General features: G+C 44.9%; 1 protein-coding gene across 2 annotated transcripts in view; it reads left to right on the top strand.

Annotated features, from left to right (window-relative positions):
* DHX38 (DEAH-box helicase 38) overlaps positions 1–26119 on the top strand; it is a 56553-nt gene that overhangs the window by 18577 nt on the left and 11857 nt on the right. Inside the window, exons 2-14 of one of the 2 annotated variants that reach the window (XM_073605861.1) lie at positions 979–1346; positions 5871–6034; positions 8775–8888; positions 12988–13141; positions 13242–13360; positions 14967–15043; positions 15131–15286; positions 15522–15683; positions 18487–18594; positions 18674–18789; positions 20338–20475; positions 24163–24535; positions 24623–24763. In XM_073605861.1, coding sequence (XP_073461962.1) covers positions 1048–1346; positions 5871–6034; positions 8775–8888; positions 12988–13141; positions 13242–13360; positions 14967–15043; positions 15131–15286; positions 15522–15683; positions 18487–18594; positions 18674–18789; positions 20338–20475; positions 24163–24535; positions 24623–24763 — 2121 coding nt within the window. In that variant the 5' untranslated portion in view covers positions 979–1047. Of the gene's footprint in view, positions 1–978; positions 1347–5870; positions 6035–8440; positions 8598–8774; positions 8889–12987; positions 13142–13241; positions 13361–14966; positions 15044–15130; positions 15287–15521; positions 15684–18486; positions 18595–18673; positions 18790–20337; positions 20476–24162; positions 24536–24622; positions 24764–26119 lie in introns of those variants that run through there. The other variant, XM_073605862.1, reaches the window with a different exon arrangement.

The following is a 26119-nucleotide window of genomic DNA, read 5'->3' on the forward strand; positions in this document are numbered from 1 at the left end:
TGACCTTTCCCCTCGGCGTGCCTTCCGGGTATCGTGGCTCTGGCGCTGTGAATGGCTGGAGCCGCAATGATGTCACTCCCGCGCCTGCGTGCGGGAGACTCTTTTTCCGGCAGAGTCCAGCGGCTGCCGGGCTTTCAGCCGAGAATCCCCTGTGCGCATGCGCCGCTGCAGTCAGCGTCTCATTGCGAGGGGAATATCTCCTAAACCGTACAGGTTTAGGAGATTTTTTTTTTTTTTTTTACCTACAGGTAAGCCTTATTATAGGCTTACCTGTAGGTAAAAGTTTAAAAATTAGCTATACAACCGCTTTAACAATGTGAATGTCCTTTTACATTTACCCAAGTAGTCAAAGAAGAGCACTTCAGAGCAGCTCAAAGTATATAACATTAGCCAATGGTGAAAATTAAAGAACATTTAAAAGATTAGTAGTAACAGTTAGGGGGCCTTGCAGTGTGGATCTATCTAGGCCTTATAAAATTTAAAGGGGCAGGCCCCTGTGGACAGGGAGGGTTGGTAACAGAGCAGGCATTGTGTAAGGAATGTCAACAAATGTTTTGGAATAGAAGGGTGCATGAAAGTGTCTAGAGTTATGAGGATAATGGTAAAAGTCGGATGAGGAAAAGGAGGCGGCCCGTTGGGGATCACAAGGTCATTCCATGCAGCTTTAAAGCGTGACATGTTTGGTATCTATTTACTCGGCGTAACATGACCTTTTTATGTTTTACCAAACAATTGGGTATAATATTGTGTTTTTGTGCATAAAAATTGTGTTTGAAAAACTGCTGCGCAAATACCGTGTGACATAAAAAAATTGCAACACCCACCATTTTATTCTCCAGGGGCTCCGCTTTTAAAGAAAATATAATGTTTGGGTGTTTTTAAGTAATTTTCTAGCAACAAATACTGTGTTTTTTTTTTTTTTTTCATGTAAACAAACAAAGGCCTGGTCTTCAAGTGGTCATTTCCTTCTTTTTACAGAAGTCACTCAAGATAGACGGCTCGGCATTATTGCATGTGTACTGAGGAAGGTGCCGTTCCATCAGCAACATGGAGGATGATGCCTCGCTGCACAGGCTGGAGGGCAGTGAGCCTTCTCTCCAGGAAGGAGGACTGGTGATTAAGAAGAAAAGTTCCAGCAATGAGCAGCATGTGTTTAAAGCCCCCGCACCTCGCTCCTCGCTGCTGGGCCTGGACCTGTTGGCCGCTCAGAAAAGGAAGGAGCGAGAGGAGAAGGAGCGTCAGGAGGGGGACAAGAAAGCTAAAGCAGGTTCTAAGGACTGGGAGGAGCGAGAAAAGACTTCGGAAGGATCCAGCGACAGGATCAGCCGGGGAAGCCATGGTGATAGGTAAGACATTTTTAGTCATGTTTTTTTTTTTTTTTTTTTTTTTCCTGGTTAACCGACAGCCCTATTTACATTTTATTTAAAGCTGAACTGCAGGAATTCAGCCACTTTGTAATATGAGTTAAGTCCAAGGAGGTGCATGCCGCCTTATGGACTTATCTCTTTAATTTACATATGACAGTTTTTTTTTTTTTTTTTTTACAGAGCTCCAGGAGTACAGCTCTCACTCTGACAGGAGAGACCCTGATTTCTCTTATTTCTTTGCCCACCCCTCCCATCTGCTATTCCTTCACAGAAGCCTTTGTATTTTGTGAATGAGTTCACATCATACAAGGCGCTCTGTGATTGGGCAGGAGGAGGGGAGGGACAAGCACAGTGGCTGCCTGCAATGCTGCAGTAGCTGTGTTCAGAAGGTAGAGCAACTGCTATGGTCCCGGCGTTTAGTAAAAATAAACTTGTAAGTTATCCAGTTCAGCTTCGGGAAGGCTTATTCCCCCCTTCATGACCAGGCCGTTTTTTGCAATGCAGTTGCGATGCGGCACTGCGTTACTTTAACTGACAATTGCGTGGTTGTGTGACACTGTACCTAAATAAAATTTATGGCTTTTTTTTTTTTCTTTTGGTGGTATTTGATCACCACTGCGTTTTTTGTTTTTTTTTTGCGCTTTAAACAAAAGACCAACAATTTTGAAGGGAAAAAAAAAAAAATTACTTTCTGCTATAAGAGCCACTCCTATAAGAAGGGTCACACCATAGAAAGGCAGTCCGGGTGCTTTTCTGCATGCGCATTTTTGATGGGGTCCAGTGCATTTTTTAATTTTTTTCCCCCTCTTCTTTTTTTTTATTTTTTTATTTTTTATTTTTTTTAATTTTCTTTACCTAAAATAAGGACGCGTGTTTTTGATGCATTTTCCAGTACAGAAAAATTCAGCATTTTCTACTTATTATTTATTTTTTTTTTTTTCTGGAAAGCCCTGTAACTGACTGCACTGGTGTGAACTATGTCATTGAAAACCATATAACCTACTATCCATGCGTTTTTGATGCAGAAAAAAAAAATGCTCTGCACTGGATTGCATGTTTTGTGAACTGGCCCTAAAATGCATCCAATAAATCAAATGCAGAAAATCAAATTTTTTTTTCATCAATTCAGACCAATATATATAATCTTCTACATATTTGTGGTAAAAAAATCCCAATAAGTGTATACTGATTGGTTTGCGCAAAAGTTATAGTGTCTACAAACTATGGGATATTTTTAGGGATTTTTTTTTCTTTACTAGTAATAGCGGCGATCAGCGACTTATAGCGGGACTCCGATATTGCGGCGGACAAATCGGACACTAAGTGGCGCTTTTTTTTGGGGACCAGTGACACCAATACAGTGATCATGCTAAAAATATACATGGTCATTGTACTAATGACACTGGCTGGGAATGGGTTAACATTAGGGGCGATCAAAGGGTTAAATGTGTTCAATCACCGTGTGGGAGATGCTTGTACTATGGGAAGGCAGAGACCCGTGTTCCTGCTTTGCAGGATCCATGCCTTCCCTGCAGACAGAACGGCAGCCTGCCTTGTTTACATAGGTAGACCGCAGTTTCTCTTCTGTCCTGAACGTTCGGCGGGTTCCAGTGGACATAGAATCCGCCGGACCCGTTGATTGCCTACTGCCATGTCCAATCACAGCGGTAATAAGTCGGCGGCGCCTCGGACCCGGAAGTTCAGGATCGCGTACAGGTACATGCATCGGTTCTGCACAGGAGAACTGTGTATATATACAGTATATGGTCAGCAAGCAGTTAGAGATAAGTCCACAAGGTGGCATGCACCTCATTGCACACACTGGAACCTACAACCCTAATTGTAAAAAGTAGCTGAATTCCTGGAGCTCAGTTTTAAGGATTTAGTCTACCGTTGCCAAAAAACTGCCTTTTGCAAGTAAGGGGTGCCTGTAGAAACAAACAAACCATACAGCTTTTGACCTGACAGGGATTCTTCAAAGACCACAAGAAGTCCTGGGGGGATTCTGTAAGTACCATTGGAGATCCTGGGAGGGATTGACAGGGATTCTGAAGGTACCATTGGAAGTCCTAGCAAACATTCTGCAAATACTACTGAAAGTCCTAGGGGGGATTCTGAAGGTGGCTTTGGAAGTCCTGGTGGCATTCTGTGAGCACCACTGGAGGAGGTCCTGGTGGCATTCTGTGAGCACCACTGGAGGGGTCCTGGTGGCATTTTGTGAGCACCACTGGAGGGGTCCTGGTGGCATTATGTGAGCACCACTGGAGGGGTCCTGGTGGCATTATGTGAGCACCACTGGAGGGGTCCTGGTAGCATTATGTGAGCACCACTGGAGGGGTCCTGGTGGCATTCTGTGAGCACCACTGGAGGGGTCCTGGTGGCATTCTGTGAGCACCACTGGAGGGGTCCTGGTGGCGTTCTGTGAGCACCACTGGAGGGGTCCTGGTAGCGTTCTGTGAGCACCACTGGAGGGGTCCTGGTGGCGTTCTGTGAGCACCACTGGAGGGGTCCTGGTGGCGTTCTGTGAGCACCACTGGAGGGGTCCTGGTGGCGTTCTGTGAGCACCACTGGAGGGGTCCTGGTGGCATTATGTGAGCACCACTGGAGGGGTCCTGGTGGCATTATGTGAGCACCACTGGAGGGGTCCTGGTAGCATTATGTGAGCACCACTGGAGGGGTCCTGGTGGCATTCTGTGAGCACCACTGGAGGGGTCCTGGTGGCATTCTGTGAGCACCACTGGAGGGGTCCTGGTGGCGTTCTGTGAGCACCACTGGAGGGGTCCTGGTGGCGTTCTGTGAGCACCACTGGAGGGGTCCTGGTGGCGTTCTGTGAGCACCACTGGAGGGGTCCTGGTGGCGTTCTGTGAGCACCACTGGAGGGGTCCTGGTGGCGTTCTGTGAGCACCACTGGAGGGGTCCTGGTGGCGTTCTGTGAGCACCACTGGAGGGGTCCTGGTGGCGTTCTGTGAGCACCACTGGAGGGGTCCTGGTGGCATTATGTGAGCACCACTGGAGGGGTCCTGGTGGCATTATGTGAGCACCACTGGAGGGGTCCTGGTGGCATTCTGTGAGCACCACTGGAGGGGTCCTGGTGGCATTCTGTGAGCACCACTGGAGGGGTCCTGGTGGCGTTCTGTGAGCACCACTGGAGGGGTCCTGGTGGCGTTCTGTGAGCACCACTGGAGGGGTCCTGGTGGCGTTCTGTGAGCACCACTGGAGGGGTCCTGGTGGCGTTCTGTGAGCACCACTGGAGGGGTCCTGGTGGCGTTCTGTGAGCACCACTGGAGGGGTCCTGGTGGCGTTCTGTGAGCACCACTGGAGGGGTCCTGGTGGCGTTCTGTGAGCACCACTGGAGGGGTCCTGGTGGCGTTCTGTGAGAACCACTGGAGCTCCTGGTGGCATTCTGTGTAGACCTTCCTGCATTTACCGAGCTCCCTCCTATCCCATCAGGGAGCCCAGTAAAGATGCGGCCGGTGGCATCCGCTTCCTGGGTCCCAGTGAGGAACTGATGTTGTTCCTCTCACTGTCTGACATCAAAAACCAACAGCGACAAGGATTTTGTCACCTTCGGTCTTGTGTAAATAAGCCATTAATGGCTTGTGAAAACATCAGATCAAAGTGGGGCTAGAGGAGAGATCTGGGGTCTTTTTTTTCTTCCTTTTTTTTTTTTCTTCGTATGTATGTCACAGTACTGGGTGAATCAGATGTGGGGGGCTGTGATTGGTACGGCGGCGGTGGGGGGGCAATTATAAAACTGATCACCTGTATGGCTGTCTCTCTCCAGAGCAGCTAAAAGCTAGCTACCTCTCCTCTCCCTCCCGTTGGCTTTCAGCTTCTGCAGAGAGCCATACAAGGTATTGGTTCCAGTAATTACTCCCTGTGCACCATACGTTGTGCCCACCCACCCCCATAGTGCTGGTGACTTCCCTCCTTTTCTTCCCACCAGCAGCTGCAGTGATCAGTACCAATCGCTCACTGTGTTCATTCATACCTGACACATAGTAAACTGTATTTTTTTTATTTTTGGAGGGGGACCCTGTCAGGTTGGCTGTATGGGGCCCCCGTGGTTTTTAACAGCAGCCCTGTGTGTGCCCATAGAGTGCGGCTCTTACCTGCATGGGGATGCATTTGTGATCCGTGCATCCTCATGCAGGCAGTCCCATTGATGTCAATTGGGATGCAGCAGCTGTACGGACACTGGCGCCGATTTTCAATCTGGAATCCACGTGGGTGCGGGGCCCTGAATGCAGACAGTGTATGTTCGGGGGGCCGTGTACCTGCACAGATGGCAGATTGGGAGAAGCATCTATGGCCGTGCACCTGCTGTATTCCAATGAACGTCAATGGGACCGCCTACATGGGGATAATAAGAAAATGATATCCGCTCTGAATTTTTGTCATGGTGTTTTATGTCCAATTTCCTTTTTTAATGTGTCAGGTTCCTCAGGTGACAGATTAGCACAATTATTCTACTCGCATTTTAATTGAATGTTGTTATTTAAGACATTACAGAGCGCCACGTGTGGAGACACCGACTTATACCGGTGGGGTAAACGAGGAGTTCCTGGCTCGGAGTCGGCAGAGGGAACGGGAGAGGCGGGAGCATGGGGTCTATGCTTCATCGAAGGATGATCGGCGGCGGAAGGAGCGCAGCAGTCGAGACAGAGGTAAGCTGGAACTCCTAAATGTATAGGTAACGGGCTAGTAAACCTAAACTACAGCTTGGTCCATGCAGTTTACAAATAAGAAAAAAAAATAAACAGTATACGTAAAAAAAAAAACAAAAAAACACAGCATTGTGGGTAGCCAGGTATGGGCAGGCCTTAAAGTAGAACTGTGGCTAGGTTGTGGACATTCAAATAATTACATATTAGAGCCCAAATGCATACAAAAGATTGAAAAATAATAAAAGTTTCAAACAGAAAACCAGTTTTGGCTGCAGTACTAACCTCCTTTCCATCACTGTTCTTGCTGATGTCCTCTTTGTTCCTGGCTGAATGATGCCCAACATAAATTAAAATCTGTGAGGAATCTCAAGTTAACTTCGGGAGGGGGAAGCCCAGTGTTGGACCTTAAAGTTCTATTAAAAGCATTTAAAAAAAATGGTATACTTGCCTGCTCTGTGCAGTTGGTTTTGCACAGAGCAGCCCCGATCCTCCTCTTCTCGGGTCCCCTGCCGGCGCTCTTGGCCCCTCCCTCCCGTCGAGCACCTGTGGGGGCACCCAAGCAGGCCTGCTTTCTAAACCATGGCTCTGTGTACCCATTCACACACACCCCCCCCCTCCTCATTGGCTCACGGGCTGTGATTGACAGGAGTGAGAGTCCCCGGAGGGCCTCAAGGTAAGTATGGGGGGAGGGCTGCTGCACCCAGAAGGTTTTTTTACTTTCATGCATGAAGGTAAAAAACCTTGAGCCTTTAGAACCACTTTAACAAGCAGTAAATAAACTTTAAACCAAGCCCTCGCTGAGTTTTTGTAGCTACTGTGGTGTAATTCTTCCTGAAGCTTCTCAGCTTTACCATTCCTTTCTCTTCATAGTTCAACTTTTTCCTCCCAACAGTGATCTGTCCGCTTGCCAGCTATCTAGTCTGTATAAGGCTAGGTTCATGCTTGTGTGGCCCATTTAAATGGGCTCCTGTGCCTCCAGAGAAGGCAGAGAAAAGGTCCCTGAACCTTTTCTGAAAACACGGCCGGCACGGAAATCGAAGGCGCAGTGCGGGGAAATCGTGCTGCGTTTTCCAGTGTGTGTGTAGGGGAGGCGGGGCTATTTGCATTAATGGGTACCCCCAACGCATCGCCAGTGTTTTTCTGTGCGGACCTGCAGCGGGAACTGCCTGCACAGGTGTGAACCTAGCCTTTTAAACAGTGCAGGTGAACTGGAGGAGGGGAGAGAAAGTGCTCAGACGCAATTTGAGCGGGTTTATTTCTTTTGTGAACTTTGAGGATGAATTTCTCCACAGTGCTTATAATTACAGTGAGGGCTTAGTCAAAGCTTATTTACTGTTTTAACTCTGACTTAAAGTGATTGTAAGGGCTTGGGTTTTTTTTTTTTTTTTTTTTCGTATAATATAATAAACATGTTATACTTGCCTGCTCTGTTGCAGTGGATTTGCACAAAGCAGCCCAGATCCTCCTCTTCTAGGGCCCCTCTTCTGTGATCCTGGCCTCACTCCTGTTCAGTGCCCCCACAGCAAGCCGCTTGCTATGGGGGCACCCGAGCTGAGTCACAGCTCCCTGTGTCCATTCAGACACAGAGGCCTGGCCCTGCCCCCCCCTCTCCCCCCTGATTGGCTAGCTGTCTTTGACAGCAGTGGGAGCCAATGGTGCCGCTGCTGTGTCTCAGCCAATCAGGAAAGAGAATCTGGACGGCTGAGACACTCGTGGACAGAGAGGGACCTCAGGTAAGTGTTAGGGGGGGCTGCTGCACACAGAAGGCTTTTTATCTTAATGCATTAAGATAAAAAACCTTCTGCCTTTACAACCCCTTTTATAGTGATTGTAAATGCAATATAAAAACAAACTGGTTGATACTTACCTGCTCTGTGCAGTGGAATTGCACAGAGCTGCCGCAAACATCCTCTTGGGTCCCCCACCGATGTTCCTGGCTCTTGCCCCCTTGGAAGTGGCTTCCTATGAGGGCACCCGTGGAAGCTTGCTCCCGAGCCCCACTGCCAGTGTCTATAGACACAGACAGCGGGACTTGACCCCACTCCCTTGTCACTGGCTTTGATTGACAGAAGCAGGAGCCAATGGCTGCCTGCTGAGTCGGCAAAGCCTGAGACCAGGAAGTGAGGGGAGAGAAAAGCTGCAGATGGGCACAGAGCTGGATCGAATGAGTGCTCAGGTAAAGGTAAAGGGGGGAATGAGGGGGCGATAACTGATGCCTAAACCTTTTTTTTTACTTTTAGTGCAAGGAATGCATTAAGGTAAAAATATATTTAGGCTTTATAACCACTTTAATCCTCAAAGTTTTGAGAGAAAAAAATACTTTCACTTTCATTTTCCCTCACTAAATTGTTTAGGTCCCCTCTCCCAGCAGTGACTTGGCAGCCTGACAGCCCTCTAATGTCTAATATAAACAAAGAGCAGGTGAACAGGAAGAGGGGAGAAAGCAGAATTTCAACTTGAATTGCTTCACTAGATCTTTTTGAAAATTGAGGATGAATTTGAAAATTGAGGATGAATTTGAAAATTGAGGATGAATTGCTTCACAGTATCTGCAGCAACAGAGGTCAGTGGGGGATTATTTTAAAGCTTATTGACTGCTTGTTAAGAATATGTAAACTGTTGAATGTTCATAGTGTGGCCACAGTTCTGATTTAAGGTTATACATGATTAGGTGGCCACAATATGTTGCATTGAGTTTTTATTTTTTCTTCTTTTTTTTTTTCAATCACTTGTTTACTAGATGACCGCAGTCACAGGAGCAGCAGGTCTGAACGTGATCGCTCCGAGCGGGATGGCGGATCAGAGAGAAGTTCAAGACGCAGCGAACCTGAGTCTCCGAGGCACAAGGCCAAAGGTATGACCCAGTGGTGTATAGTATGGATGAACCAATACCATTATTTTATTTTAATTTTTATGTACCCACCGATACCTACTGCAATTGTTTTGTTTACACTTTAGCTGCCAGCAATGGTACAAAGCATTGGAAAGTTATTTCCAAATTAAGTCAATTCGTTTTTGTGCTTTTTTTTTTTTTTTCTTTCAACGTAACACATGTAAATATATGTTAAAGTGGAAGGCCACCCTGAAAAAAAAAAATCACCAAAAATCCTAAAAAATAATTGAAAAACAATTTTTTTTTAAAACTTACCTAAACCCTTGTTGCTAGGCAGTCTTCCTAATCTGCCTCTTCCTATTTCGCGGCGTGTTCTTCTCCTCGGTGAGTGACCCCGTTGTCTTCTGGGAACTGTGTGTGTTCCCAGAACACCACGTGGCCATTCACAGGGCGGAGAGCCGCGCCGCTAGCTCGTGCGCAGTAGGAAACTGGCAGTGAAACTGCAAGGCTCCACTGCCTGTTTCCCTTACCTAGGATGGCGGTGCCGAGAGTCGAGGGACGGGTCGGCCTCGGGCGGCCGACATCGCGGGCACCCAGGACAGGTTAGTACTTATTTAAAGTCCGCAGCTACAGTGTTTGTAGCTGCTGACTTTTAATTTTTTAATTTTTTTTTTTCAGGCCGGAATCCCCTCTTTAAAGGTGTAAAACATTAAAGCGGAGTTCCACCCTAAAGTGGAACTTCCGCTCATCGGATTCCTCCCCCCCCCCTCCGGTGCCTCAATTGGCAACTTTCAGGGGGGAGGGGGGTGCAGATACCTGTATAATATAGGTATCTGCACCCACTTCCGGGCATAGCTAGCTGCAAATGCACACCCCCCCCGTTGTGTTCTGGGAAACGCACAGTTCCCACAACACAACGGGGACCAGTGTAGCCGCAACGCTTCACTTCCTGATTCCCTGACCGAGGATGGCGGCGGGGGCAGCCGAGAGACGAGCGATCGATCGGCTTCGGCTGCCGACATCGCTGGACCCTGGGACAGGTAAGTGTCCATTTATTAAAAGTCAGCAGCTGCAATATTTGTGGCTGCTGGCTTTTAATATTTTTGTTTAAGGTGGAGCTCCGCTTTAATGAACAAAGCAAACAAAAAAACGTTTTTAATCGTTAATAGTTTATAAAATAGAAGTGACCAAAAAAAATCGTCAGAAAAATAATTGGAGGAGAATCTGGAGTTAATAAAGGGGTAAAACGGGAACATTTAATTAAAATATAAAAAAAAAACACATGTGTGTTTGCTTTTTTAAGGTTGGTTTAAGGCTAAGTTTTGTTTTTACTTTTTTGTTTTTTCTTCTCTAAATTCTCGCCCCCGCTATGTACCAATATAGCATTAATGTACTTATTTTGCAAAAATAAAACAACTTTCCATTTATTCTACCCATGCTTACCTCACTCTCTTCATAGCTGTTTAAACCACTTCCTGCCCGCCATCTAGCAGAATGACGGCCAGAAAGTGGTTGTATTATTCTGACTGACGTCCAGCAGGCTAAGCCGCTATTGCGCGCCCGCGGAGGTGCGGCGATCTGTGGCGTGTCACTCTGACACACACCGCATCTCCTTTGCCGGTAAAGAGCCTATGACGTAGGCTCTTTACCATGTGATCAGCTGTGTTCAATCACTGCTGATCACATGGTAACCAGGAAGTGCCGTTTATCGGCTTTTCCTCTACTTGCGCTAATGAGGCGTGAGTAGAGGGGAGCCGATCGGCAGCTCTCCTGACAGTGGGGGTCTTCACTGATAATCGGTGCATTGATTGTCAGTGCAGACCCATTGAGGATGCCAATCAGTGCTGCATTGCAGTGCCACCTCATCAGTGTAGCCTCTTCAGTGAAGGAGAAAACTTACTTATTTACAAAGTTTTATAACAGAAACAAAGAAAAAACCCTTTTTTTTTTTTTTTTTTTTTTATTCAAAATTGTTGGTCTTTTTTTATTTGTAGCACAAAAAATAACACCAGTGGTGATCAAATACCACCAAAAAGCTCTATTTGTGGGGGAAAAAAATGATAAAAATTGAGTTCAGGTACAGTGTTGCATGGCCGCACAATTGTCATTCAAAGTGTGACAGCGCTGAAACCTGAAAATTGGCCTGGGCAGGAAGGGGGTGAAAGTGCCCGGTATTGAAGTGGTTAAACACACTGCTTGATTACTTCTGCCTTACTTCCTGGTCAGACTTTAGGTCATGACACAGGAAGGCATGGTCCAGCTGAGGCTGGATGATGCAGGGTGTGTGCTAATGAGATCAGCTGGTCAACTTTTTCCTGTGTCATGACCTAAAGTCTGACCAGGAAGTAAGGCAGAATTAATGGATACGTGTTTTTAAACTGCTATGAAGAAAGTGAGGTAAGCGTGTGTAGAATAAATGAAAAGCGGTTTTATTTTTGCAAAAGAAGTACATTAATGCTATATTGGTACATAGGGGAGCTGGAATTTGGAAAAAAGCCTTTAAAGCGGAACTTCAGATATATATATATATATATATATATATATATATATATATATATATATATATATATATATATATATATATATATATATATATATATATATATATATATATAATTTTTTTTTTTTGCCAACTTTCCTTTTATTAAATCCTCTGCTCTTTGTTTTAACTTTGGATAGTAAAAAAAAAAAAAAAAAAAAAAATTCTGCCAGTAAATACCTCATACAGCCCACTTCCTGTTTCTTGTCCTAGGCTTATGACATCATGCACACCTCTCTCTAGAGAGAGAGAGAGAGAGATATGTGTGTAAATCCAGGAAGTGAACAGGCAGCAGCTTCAGCTGCCCACAGTTAAAGTGGTTGCAGACAGACTCAGTGGAGGGAGATTTCTGCAGCATATTTGCCAAGTTCAGAATCACAGTATATATAAAATAATATGCAAAGTGGTTGGAGGGAAGCTTCAGAATGCCAAAGGTGTTTTTATTACAAATTATGTGAGCAAACCGAAGTTCCTCTTTTTAAACTGACCAAGTTCATCCTTTTGATCTGTAGATGAAGAAATGGATACAAAAAGAAACCATGTTTTTTTTTTTTTTTTTTTTTTAATCTTAGTGTTTCAGGGGCTGAGCAATGTTGTTGATAAACCTTGCACAGCTTTTTATTTATTTATTTATTTATTTTTTTGGACGGCTCCGATTTCCAGACTTTAACACTTAAAGTGGAGTTCCACCCAAAAGTGGTACTTCTGCTCTAAGCACTCCTTGCCCCCTTACATGCCACATTTGGCATGTAAATTTTTTTGGGGGGTGGGTGGGTACCTTTCTTTTTAGAGTGACTTCCTGTCCCACTTCCTCCTTCCTCTTCTCGGCCGCTAAGGCAACTCCTCCTCTCGCCCTAGGCGGCCCCTCCCTGCCAGCAATCTTCTGAGACACGTCACAGGTCCCAGAAGATTGCCTGGCCAAGAGAAGAGCGCCGCGCGCCCGGCTGTGAAGCCATAAGCTGTCATGGCCGGGTGCCCACAGTTGCTATGACAGCGCTGCGGAGAGGAGGGGGAGTGCGGCGAGGCTTCGGGTGCCCGCATCGCTGGACCGTGGGACAGGTGAGTGTCTGTTTATTTTAAAAGTCAGCAGCTACGCTTTTTGTAGCTGCTGACTTTTAATAAACTTAAACGGGTGGAACTCCACTTTAGGCTGTCAACAGGATAAGCCCACCAACAGCTGAATGAGTCATTGGTTGTTAAGACGCAGCGGTTCCGCTCCTTAACAATCGATAATGGCCAGCTTCTTTTTTTTTTTTTTTTTTTTTTTTTTTTTTTTTTTTTTTTACATTTCAGCCGTCAGTGGGGGAATCCTGCTGAAAGAAAGAGCCTAAAAGTATTGTTGCATTTGCAGTACCGATACTTGTGCAAATGCTTAGTATTGGCATCGGTATCGGTGCAATCCTGGTGTATAGTCCTCCTTTGTTGGTAGGACACATCAAAGTTCAGGACTTTGCAATGACTAACATCTGGCACGGCCTGCTGGATGTCATAGCCTAGCCCTCAGCCTTTCAAGAGTTGCAGTCTATTCGTGTCTCTTGTAGTTGTTATTTATTTAATTTTTTTTGTATTTTTTCTTCTTAGATTCCTCGAGTCCCTCTCGTTCTGGGTGGGAGGAGGATGACAGCGGCTATGGCAGTTCTCAGCGCTCTCACTGGGAGTCGCCTTCTCCGTCGCCATCATACAAGGACTATGACCGGAGCCACCGCAGTGAGAGGGACAGTTCCAGAAGAGATCGGTCAGTATTTCTTGATCTGTACACTTTTTTTTTTTTTTTTTATCGGCAACAGCACAGTGTAACTAAAGGCACTCACGAATAATGTTTTTGTTATGCTCAGATCAGTGAGGGTCAGCTACACGGATGATTCTCCGCTACCGACACCATCTTACAAGTTTAATGAATGGGCTTCTGAGAGACGCCATTTTGGTTCCACCCCACGGCTTTCCCAAGGCAAGGGTAAGTGATGGTCAGCAGGTAAATGTGGTAAAGATGAATGTGAGCAGAAGTGCTATTGGGGAAGGTAGTTAACAAGCTGGGTCACAGTACAAAATGTTCATAAGTATTGAGTTATATTGACAGTAGGGATAGGTTCCAACTATGGCGATGTTAACAGCTTTCCGACCGCCCACCACAGATATACTGCGGCATGGTGTCTGCTCTGTGCCAGATCACTTTCCTAGTGCATGATCTGACACTTCCGGGTCTGGTGCACCCAGCGGTGGGTACTGAGGACTCTGTGTCTGCCAGCACCTGCCGATTTTTACAGTACACAGGCAGAACTGCATCTGCCTATCAACATGGAAGGTATTCATCCTGTTTTCCTGCAAAGCAGGAACATGGATCGTTGCTTTCCCATAGTAAATGCACCTCCCCCACAGTGAGAGAGAGCCCAGGCTAGGCACACAGTTAACCCTGTGATTGCCCCTGATAACCCCTTGCCAGCCAGTGTCATTAGTACAGTGACCGTGCATATTTTTTAGCACTGATCACTGTATGGGTGTCAAAAGTGTCAGTGTCCCGACTGTCCACCGCAATATCGCAGTTTCTGATCGCCGCCATTACTAGTAAAAAAAACTTAAATATGTGCCCTAGTTTGTAGACGGTATAACTTTTGCACAAACCAATCAATATACACTTATTGGGATTTTTTTTTTTTACCAAAAATATGTAAAGGAAAACTCTATTTGTGGGGGAGGGGGGAAATGACATAAATTTTATTTGGGTACAGCGTTGCACGACCGCCCAAATGTCAGTTAAAATAATGCAGTGCCGTATCGGAAAAAAATTCCTGGTTATGAAGGGAGGGAAATCTTCCTGTGGTTAATGAAAATACGTTGGCATTAATAGGGGAGGCAAGACTTGAGAAACGCTATCATCTTGCACATGCAGGGCAAAGCAACGTTGTCACTAAAAAAGGGCATCCCCTGATGCCTTTCGGTATCGCTACAAAAGGGCATCCCCTTGACGCCCTTCAGTGTCTCTACAAAATGGCAACCCCCCTGACGCCCTTCGGCAACGCTACAAAAGGGCATCCCCTGATGCCTTTCGGTGTCTCTACAAAAGGGCATCCCCTTAACGCCCTTCTGTGTCGCTACAAAAGGGCATCCCCCTGACTCCCTTCGGTGTCGCTACAAAAGGGCATCCCCCTGACTCCCTTCGGTGTCGCTACAAAAGGGCATCCCCCTGGCGCCTTTATACTTGGCTTACCTGTACTCTCTTGCAGTTCTTTGCTGTTCTGCATCTGAGATGAGACTTCTTGGTATGGGGAAGCATGTAACTTGCTCCCCTGTGACGGTGCCAAGGCCTAGCAGCTGTTACTGTATGCTGGGCTGCATAGAGCTGTAGAAGCACAGGGGGGCCATAGAAGGTGTGCAATGGATTGGAAGACTGCTTGGATATGGGGAATGTACTTGGGATGGACAGTAGAAGACGTGTAAATGTCTCATAAAGATTTTAAATGCTTCTAGGACTGGGCTGACTGATGAGTCGGTTACTTTGTATATCTGGAGGTGGAATAAATGTATCTGGTAAATGTAGTAATTCATTTAGGTGATATTTGTAGGAAAACAGGACGCTGATGAAGCTGGGATCCATTTTACAACAGAAGACGACCAGAGACAATGGGAGGAAGATCAGAGGGTAACCACACAATATAATGTGTATTTGTTTCTTCTCTGTCTTTCTGCATATGTAGTACTTATATATCTCTCTTGTCTCCCCTTCTAGCAAGCTGATAGAGATTGGTACATGATGGATGAGGGTTTTGATGAATTTCGCAACGCTCTGACAAACACCTCTGAGGACTATGTACGCAAGAGGGAACAGCTGCTTCAAAAGCAGGCCCCCAAGAGGGTTTCTGCTCAGAGACGGCAGATCAATGAGGTGACAGTAACTCCGCACATAGAAAGGACCCCCTATAGGTGTTTTTTCCCCTCTCTCCCTTTTTTTGAAATGATCTGGATGGTCTGTGAAAGTGCCTTCACCTAATACTGTCACGTTTTTAGTCTCCTTTTTTCCTTCTCCTTTTTTCTCATCCCATGTTGTCTTCAGATGGGTTTTTGGTAGACCTTGGTCATACCGTGTTTCATGTAGTAACCTATTCTTATATATTCTGCAGGACAATGAGCGGTGGGAAACGAACCGCATGCTGACGAGTGGGGTGGTTCAGAGGTTGGAAGTGGATGAGGACTTTGAAGAGGACAATGCCGCCAAAGTGCATCTGCTGGTCCATAACTTGGTGCCCCCTTTTCTTGATGGCAGAATTGTCTTTACTAAGCAGGTATGAATGTGTCACCAATCACAGGTTGGGGTAGGTCTTTTACCAATCAGTCAGTGGAGAGGATTAAAGGCTAATGTAACCTTTTTTATGGAAAAAAAAAATGATAAATTCATATATTATTGCGGGGGGGAAATTTTTTTTTTTACGTTTATTATTTTTTTTTACTGGAGCCTGTCAAGTATTGCCACTGTGATCGGTGCATCACGGGTGTAATGTCAGGCTCCTGCAGTCACTTCCTACAGCTCTCTACTGTAGGGTTGCCACATCATCCCTTTTTAATCCAGGACACTTATGAATTGCACAGGTTCTGAGGCTGATTTATTGCAGATAACACCAAGTGAGTTTAATTACCATCTTATTTGGCCACGGAACCTGTGTAATATGTGTCCTGGATTAAAGGGATGATGTGGCAACCCTACTCTACTGGTACCTCTGTACGGGTTTTCAGTTGTAGGGCGTGTCAATGGAATACTTGTGCAGTGATCAGCGCACTTGTAGTCCTTTTGAGAATTACAAGTTCGTCTGGCGCGGTGGTGGATGGGAGTTGTAGTTTATTCATTCAAAGATCTCTGTGAATGAATGATGCGGCTGGGCAGGCGGAGCCTGATTTTAAATGTGACAGCAGCAGCTGGTGCGAGGGCGGTTCTGGGGGTGGAAGGCAGGTGCTTAGGAACATGTTGCATCCTAAATGTTCTTAAAGGTAGACCTGGCCTTTAAAGTCAGGGACCTGGTTGTAATTTTTTGTGAACCTTGTGTGCCTATATACACTCACCAACCACTTTATTGGGTACACCTTGCTAATAGGGGGTTGGACCCCCTTTTGCCTTCATTCTTCATGGCATAGATTTACCAAGGTGTTGGAAACATTCCTCAGAGATTTTGGTCCAGCATCACGCAGTTGCTGCAGATTTGTCGGCTGCACATCCATGATGACAATCTCCCGTTCAACCACATCCCAAAGGTGCTCTATTGGATGAGATGTGGTGAGTGTGGAGGACATTGGAGTACAGGGACCTCATTGTCCAGTGGTGAGATGATTGGAGCTTTGTGACATGGAGCATTATCCTGCTGGAAGGAGCCATCAGAAGATGGGGACACTGTAGTCATAAAGGGATGGACATGGTCAGCAACAATACTCAGGTAGGCCGTGGTGATTAAACTATGCTTAATTGGTACTAAGGGGTCCAAAGTGTGCCAAGAAAATATCCCCCACACCATTACACCCTCACCACCAGCCTGAACCGGTGATACCAGGCAGGATGGATCCATGCTTTCATGTTGTTTACACCAAATTCTGACCCGACCATCTGAATGTTGCAGCTGAAATCCAGACTCATCAGATCAGGCAACGTTTTTCCAATCTTCTATTGTCCAATTTTGGTGATCCTGTGCGAATTATAGCCTCAGTTTCCTGTTCTTAGCTGACAGGAGTGGCACTATCTGCTTCAAGGTTGGATGTGTTGTGCGTTCAGAGATGGCATTCTGCATAAATTGGGTGTAACGAGAGGTTATTTGAGTTACAGTTGTCTTTCTATCATCTGGAACCAGTCTGCCCATTCTCCTCTGACATCAACAAGACATTTTCCTCCACACAACTGCCGCTCACTGGATATTTTTTCTTTTTTTGGACCATTCTCTGTAAACCCGAGAGATGGTTGTGTGTGAAAATCCCAGTAGATCAGCAGTTTTTAAAATACTCGGACTGGCTCGTCTGGTACCAACAACCATGCCACATTCAAAATCACTTAAATCTCTTTTCTTCCCCATTCTGATGCTCGGTTTAAACTTCAGCAAGTCATCTTCACCACATTTAGATTTCTAAATGCATTGAGTTGCTGCCCTGTGATTGGCTGATTAGCAATTTGTGTTACCAAGCAATTTGACAGGTGTACCTAATAAAGTGTCCGGTGAGTGTATATTCAAGGTGGGTAAAATTATTATATATATATATATATATATATATATATATATATATATATATATATATATATATATATATATATATATATATATATATTTTGTGTGTGTGTGTGACCTGCACAGACATCCTGTGCATGAAGTTTCACAGATGTCGGCGAGCCGCACATGAAATCGCACTGACCAGCGCCTTTGAAATCGAGCAAAAGTAGCGCAATTTCAAAGCCGCATTCAGTGTGAACGGTGGCTTAGTGATATTAAGTCTTCTCCTTGTTAGTTTAAGGAAAAAAAAATTTTCTACTTAGTTTTTGCACAGAGCAGCCCAGATCCTCCTTCTCGAGTCTGTTGCCGGCGCTCCTGGCCCCTCCCTCCTGCGAAGTGCCCCCACGCAGGCTGCTTGCTATGGGTGCGCCCGAGCCGCTGGTCTGCATGTCCATTCAGACACAGAGCCGTGGCTCGGCCCCGCCCCCTATCTCTCCCCTCGGCTCACTTGAGTTTGCCAACAGCGGGAGCCGATAACGCCCACCGCTATGTCTCAGCCAATCGGGAGGGAGAGCTGCGAGGTTCAGGTGCCATTGTTTCCAATGGCACCTAAAAAATGGTGCGGTTTTTGCTGCAGTTTATCGTGGCAAATAGCATCGCGTTAAGCTTGTCACCCAAAAAGGAGCAGGAGCTTCAATTTGGCAAGACTGCACCACGTTTTAGGCGCTATTGAAAACAATGGCATCTGTACCTGCATTTTGCCATTTGTAGTGCATTTTGAGATCTCGGGCAGAATCGCGGCGCCCGTGTGACTGGAGTCCAACACTGACGCGCTCTAAAACAGAAGAAACATTTTGCCTGTAGTTCATATTTATTCAGACATTCTTTTCTTCCTGAATTGTAGCCTGAGCCAATAATTCCAGTGCGGGATCCAACTTCTGACATGGCAATCATCTCACGCAAAGGCAGCCAGCTGGTGCGCAAGCATCGCGAGCAGAAGGAAAGAAAAAAGGTAAGTGATGAAATCCTGCGTTATGGTGCCACTTATGTGTCGGTGTGAGATGTGTCCTGTAACACTGTTTTCTGTGTAGGCTCAGCACAAGCACTGGGAATTGGCTGGGACCAAACTGGGAGATATTATGGGAGTGAAAAAGCAGGAGGATGAGAAAGAAAAGCCGATGGCTGAAGACGGTTCTGTAGATTACAGGTATGTGTGTGGTTTTTGTTTTGTTTTTTGTGTTGATGGGAGACAGAGCAGACACTTGGGCCAGCAGAAACTCTAAAGCGGAGTTCTAGCAGGTTTTATTACTTTACTAGATTTTCTGTAAAGGTGAACTTTACCCTTTAAAGTTTTTTACCTTACTGCATTAAGGTAAAAATCCTTCTGTGCCACAGGATGCCCCACCCACCCCTCATCTTGATCCAGCACTGTGCCTGATGGCAGAGGCTCTCTGCACTCCCTCCGCTCTTTCCCTCCTTACAGGGCAGATTGATAGTAAAGGGAGCCTTTGGCTCCCTCTGCTGTCAATCAAATTCTGTGAGGAGGGAGCTGGGGACGAGGCCAAGCTGTACTGTGTGCAGGCAGCATGGCTCTGGATTGAACCCCCACGAGTGCCCCTATAGAAAGAGGCTTTCTATAGGGGCACTCGCTGAGGAGGAGGATCTGGGCTGTTCTTTCCAAAACTATTGCACAGAGCAGGTTTGACATATTGATTATTTGAATTGAAAACATTTAAGTGGTTCTAAAGTCAGAAGGTGTTTTTATCTTGATGTGTTCTATGCATTAAGATAAAAAAAAACCTGTGTGCAGCAGCCCCCCTAATACTTACCTGAGCCCATCTCGATCCAGCGATGTTGCACGAGAGACTCTGCTGTCTGTGACTCTCCCTTCTCATTGGCTGTGGACTGCAGAGGGCGCCATTTGGATTAGTTTCCCCTATAGCAAGCTGCTTGCTCTGGGTGCATTCGGCAGGAGGGAGGGGCCAGAAGCGCAGATGGGGGACCCGAGAAGAGGAGGATCGGGGCTGCTCTGTGCTTTTGCCATTATGCGGAGCAGGTAAGTATAACTCCCTTGTCACCTCCTCCCATGCTCGCCTTCAGGACTTCTCCAGAGCCTCTCCCATCCTCTGGAATGCTCTACCCCAGGGATAGACCTCCAGCTGTTGCAGAACTACAAGTCCCATGAGGCATAGCAAGACTCTGACAGCCACAAGCATGACACCCAGGGGCAGAGGCATGATGGGAGTTGTAGTTTTGCAACAGCTGGAGGTCCGCTAATTGCATATCCCTGACCTACCCCAATCCGTCCGATTTTCTCCTACTTTATCCACTTTCAGACGATCCCTGAAAACTCATCTCTTCAGAGAAGCCTATCTGGCCCCCCACCTAACAACTGTACATTTATCTTCTCAATCAGCACCTCACCCATAGTTATCACCTCTTGTATCTCTTGACCTTCCCTCTTAGATTGTAAGCTCTAAGGACCTTGCAGGGCCCTCCGATTCCTACTGTATTAAAGTGTATTGCATTTGTACTGTCTACCCTCAAGTTGTAAAGCGCTATATAAATCCTGTATAATAATAATAATAAAGTATAACATGTTTGTTATTTTTACACAAAAAAAAAAAAGTCTTTAGTATCACTTTTAAGTGTAAAGCTTTACAATCACTTTACAATGATTTGCATGTATAATTTTATTGTTTCGTGTAGATGGGAATCTTTGGGTCATTTTTATTTATGTTGCTTTCCCCTCCAGGACGGAGCAAAAGTTTGCAGATCACATGAGAGAGCGCAATGAGGCAAGTAGCGAATTTTCCAAGAAGAAGACGCTGATGGAGCAGCGGCAGTTTCTGCCCATCTTTGCTGTTCGGCAGGAGCTGCTGACAGTAATCAGGTACTGATCTGTCTGAGTGTTTGTTATGTGCGGTATTGTTTAAGGAGTCTGTCAGGGCATAATAATTTCTTCATTAGTTTAGACCAGTGGTTCTCAACTCCTGTCCTCAGGACCCACTAACAGGCCAGATTTTAGGAATTACCTTGGGGAGATGCAGACTAGAATGCGGCAATCACTGAGCAGCAAATGATATCACCTGTGATGTATTTCAGTTATCTTGCAAACCTGGCCTGTTAGTGGGTCCTGAGGACAGGAGTTGAGAACCACTGATTTAGACTAATACGTATTCTGCTACATATTTTTGGTAAAAAAATAAAAGTATATTGATTGGTTTGCGCAAAAGTTATAGTGTCTACAAACTATGGGATATATTCATGGAATTCTTTATTTTGCTAGTAATGGCGACTATCAGCGACTATCAGCGACTTTATAGCGGCACTGTGATATTGCGGCGGATAAATCGGACACCTAACTGACACACCTTTTTTTTTTTTTTTTTTTTGGAACCAGCGACAGTAATAGTGATCAGTGCCAAAAAAAAGCACTGTCCCTCTACTAATGAAACTGGTAGGGAAGGGGTTAACATCAGGGGCGATCAAAGGGTTAGATGTTCCTAGGGAGTGCTGGGGGGGTGCTTGTACTGTGGGAAGGCAGAGATCCGTGTTTCACAAGATCACTGCCTTCCCTTGTCACAGAACGGCGGTCTGCCTTGTTTACATAGGCAGACCGCTGTTCTGCCTGTGCCTCGAACGATCGGCGGGACACACTGATTTGGCTCCCACCATGCCCGATCATAGCAGGAGCAGGTTGCCAGCGGTGCATGTATGCACCCCGGACGTGGAGAATCCCGTTACCTGTACGTGATTCTGCGCACAGGGGCCGCCACCCCGCAGTAAATGTACATGGGACAGTCGGCAAGAGGCCTTCCCCCGCTTATCCCAAGCCTCCTGTCCCACCGGGAGACCCGAGCCATGATCCGGTGCCTCCGCCGGCTAGAGTGAGACTGAAACAAAGCTGGAGACGGCTAAGTTCCAGTCTCCTATGTAAAAACACGGAAGTGACGTCACTTCCGATTAATTCGGCTGCCAATTTAAAAAAAATTACAGTGATCACAATCGCTGTTTTTGACGATCTGAATACTTTGAAATGCAAAGGAGGGATTTGGGGTCTTTTAGAAGAAAAAAAATTGAAAGCGTCCCCGCGCAGCAAAAAAAAACGCATGCGTAAGTCGCGCTCGCATATGTAAAGTGTTCAATTCACACACGTGAGGTATCCCTGTGATCGTTGGAGCATGAGCAATAATTCTAGCAAAAGATCTGCTCTGTAACTCTAACCTGGTAGCCGTTAAATTTTTTTTAAAGCATCGCCAATGGAGATTTTCAGGTACCGTAGTTTGTCACCGTTCAACGAGTGTGCGCAATTTCAAAGCGTGACATGTTGTGTATCTATTTACTCTGCGTAACATCTTCTTTTTACATTATACAAAAAATTGGGCTTACTTTACTGTTTCGCTTTTTTTTTTTTTTTTTGTTTTTTTTTTAAATTAAAAGTGTCCTATTTTCCCAAAAAAGTGCGTTTTGAAAGACCGCTGCGCAAATACCATGTGACATAAAATATTGCAACAATCACCGTTTTACTCTCTAGGGTCTATGCTAAAATATATATATATATATATATATATATATATATATATATATATATATATATATATATATATATATATATATATATATAATGTTTGGGGGTTCTAGGTAACTAACTTTCTAGCAAAAAATACAGATTTTAAGTTGTAAGCAATAAATGTCAGAAATAGGCTTAGTCGTGAAAAGTTTAAATATGTTTAGGTAAATGAGACCAAATTCTTAGAGAGCTATAATTTTCTTAAAGGGAGAGCACAGCAGTAGTAGCCACCTCTGCCTGATTAAAAACAAACAACAAGGAGAGGGGCGCCTCTGAGTATAAATCATAAATATATTTTATTAAAACAACAATATCCACTCACATGGAAGTTGGAGAAGTTGCATTAGGGTCGGTTGGCTGGGCTGGAGAGATGCGGTGGAACTACAGGTCACAGCGGTTCCTGCAGGGCATGCCAGGTCCAAAGAGGATTAGTTCTTGCAGCCAGGTTCAGTCTCTTGCAGCGCACAGTCCAACACAAATCCTGCTGGGTTGGGAGCCAGGTTATGTCCCAGATGCACAGATAGGGGTTCCAGGGAAGGAAGGGAGAGATGTGTAGGACGCCAGAGCATCCGTTCAGCCGTGCTGCTGCTCACTGATAGAATGGTGTGAAGCCTCTAGGAAGGGAAAAAGGCCGGCCGAGCCGAAGATCTCAAACGAGGCTTGGAGAGCAAGTACAGCGTGGCGCCCGGTGATGACGTCACACGCATGCGTGTCCGTGCAGTGAGCAGCAGCACGGCTGAACGGATGCTCTGGCGTCCTACACATCTCTCCCTTCCTTCCCTGGAACCCCTATCTGTGCATCTGGGACATAACCTGGCTCCCAACCCAGCAGGATTTGTGTTGGACTGTGCGCTGCAAGAGACTGAACCTGGCTGCAAGAACTAATCCTCTTTGGACCTGGCATGCCCTGCAGGAACCGCTGTGACCTGTAGTTCCACCACATCTCTCCAGCCCAGCCAACCGACCCTAATGCAACTTCTCCAACTTCCATGTGAGTGGATATTGTTGTTTTAATAAAATATATTTATGATTTATACTCAGAGGTGCCCCTCTCCTTGTTGTTTGTTTTAGCTTGCTGGACCCTGCTTTTGGTTCCTTTGGTGGCCGCCCTGACTGACCTCTTGTATATACTCCCAGTATATATGCATGAACTTACACATGCATTTTTACAGTTTTCAGTTTCTGGACTAATCGGTTTTACTTTCAAGGTAACTGTGCTTTGCGCCTTTTTACTTGTATTAACCTCTGCCTGATTATTTGTGTTATGAACCTTGCGCTAAGAATTTAAACGTGCTAAATCAAGTAATTTTGTGTTGGAGCTGCTCCCCTGAAAAGTGCAGTTGCTGACTTTTGAATGTTAGGGTGATAGGGGGGCGCTAGAGAACTAGAATCCTCAAGTTGATACCAAAAAAGGGTAGAGATATAGATAGAGCTATATATCTCTCTATCTCCTGAGAGATATAGAGATATTATATTTTATATATATATATATATATATATATATATATATATATATATATATATATATATATATATATATATATATATATATATATATATATATATATATATATATATATATATATATTAGAGATAATAATATATATTATATATATATATGATGGAGAGTGAGATATAGAGAGATTATATATAGAGAGAGAGGTGTTTATCAACTTGAGGATTCTAGGTCTCTAGCGCCCCCTATCACTTATCACCCTAACTGCTGCCTGATTGCTTGATTTTCAACCTCAAAGGAGTCCCTTCTCCTCACTCATTAACGTTCATGTGTAACTTTCAGCTTGGGCTTATTGAGCTCTGTGAACAATGGCAGGCTTTTTATAACATAAGATGACAAGGAGCATAGATCTTCACCTGCTAGATTGAAAAGAGAAAATATCAACAATCCAGTATTTCATATTTTAAAATATATCAACAATCGCCATATATTCTTTTTAGTAACAAGTTATCTCCAGTGTGTGATGTGCTGTTTTTTTTTTTTTTCTTTAGAGATAACAGCATAGTCATTGTAGTCGGAGAAACGGGCAGTGGCAAGACAACACAACTGACCCAGTACTTGCATGAGGACGGCTACACAGATTATGGCATGATCGCTTGCACGCAGCCCCGTAGGGTGGCCGCCATGTCTGTGGCAAAGCGAGTAAGCGAAGAGATGCACGTGAGTCTGGGGGAAGAAGTTGGCTATGCTATTCGGTTTGAGGATTGTACGTCGGAGAAGACCCTCATTAAATACATGACTGATGGTATCTTGCTGAGAGAATCTCTGCGTGAAGCTGACCTGGACCACTACAGCGCAGTTATCATGGATGAGGCCCACGAGCGCTCGCTTAACACAGATGTACTGTTTGGCCTTCTGAGGGAGGTAAGATCACAGGGGAGCAATCGGCATTTATTTGTGTTACGCATCAACCTTTTAAACCAGGTGAACATTTAAAATTTCTGTCTTCAGGTTGTCACCCGGCGGTCGGATCTGAAATTGATCGTTACCTCAGCCACAATGGACGCTGATAAATTTGCCAATTTTTTCGGTAATGTCCCCATTTTCTATATTCCTGGGAGGACGTTTCCTGTGGACATCCTGTTCAGCAAGGTGAGTTTTTCGGCTTTAGTTTTTGTTTGGGTGCATGTTACAAGGGCTCCAGTGAGCTCCAGCAAATCTGATTCCTTTTATCTCCTTTTCCCAGTGAATTAAAAAAAAAAAAAAACGAACAAGAGTGCTCACAAGCCTAGTGCATTATCCCACAAATGTTAAAGTAAAATTACTAATTAAAAAGGTAAAAACTACTCGCAAGCATAGGAATTAAAAGTGCTCATTAAGCCACTCTCTGGCTTAGTATTTCCACCAAAGCATAGTGGAACCTCATCGTGGTACCTGCATGTTTACGTGTTTCGAAGGGATTTCCTTCTTTCTCAGTAAAGCAGCAAGTCATGGGAAGGAGGAAATCCCTCCGAAACGTTTCAGCCTGCAGGGACCCCTATGATTTGGTGACTGTTTCGTCTTGACGTGCTAAGCCATGGATGAGTGGCTTGATGATCAATTCCTATTCTTGTAAGTAGTTCTTTTTATCTAGTTTTATATTAATTTTATATTTTATTTTATATTTTATCTAATTTTATATTAAAGTACTATTAAAGTACCCCTGTCCATTTTTATTGCTGTCTGTCCCCATTAGGGAGATTCTCCCTTTCTATTCGTCCTGTTTACCATTATTGAAAGTGAAAGTAAAAGAAAATCCCAAATTTTGGGTTGTCACCAAAAAAGTAGTGGAGGGTAAATAGGGACACTAGTTCTGGTGACCTGGGGGTCCCCAAGGAATTCTCTTTGCAGGGTTCTCCTCTCACTTCCTGTTTGGCTATGGGACAGGAAGTGAAGGGAAATCTCTGCAATGGGACACAGATGGGGGGGCGGGGGGTGGAGAGACTGACAGGGGTTATAACCCTCCCTTGCTTTATCCAAAATTTAAAAAAAACGTTTTGCCTATAGTTCTTCTTTAAAACATGTAGGATAATGCATTAAGCTGGTGCACCCTCTTTTTGTGTTTTTTGTTTTTTGTTTTTTTTTTTTTTTTTTTTTCAGTGGCTACAGGACATCCCCAGTCCTAAAGGGCAGCAAAGCTTTAAGGGAAAATCCATATGTGCAGCGGAATATTATTTATACCCTAGTGGGCTATCACAGCTACAGTGCCTTGAAATTTTCCAGATTTTGTCATGTTACAACCAAAAATGTAAATGTATTTTATGTGCTAGACCAACAAAAAGTGGCACATAATTGTGATGTGGAAGGAAAATGATAAATGGTTTTCAACATGTTTTTGTAACAAATATGTGAAAAGTGTGGGGTGCATTTTTATTCAGCCCCCTTTACTCTAATACCCCAAACTAAAATCTAGCGGAATCATTTGCCTTCAGAATTCACCTAATTAGTCCACCTGTGTGTAATTTTAAA

The sequence above is a fragment of the Aquarana catesbeiana genome, linkage group LG11, assembly GCF_042186555.1.
Source record: "Aquarana catesbeiana isolate 2022-GZ linkage group LG11, ASM4218655v1, whole genome shotgun sequence".
Classification (NCBI taxonomy): Eukaryota; Metazoa; Chordata; class Amphibia; order Anura; family Ranidae; genus Aquarana; species Aquarana catesbeiana.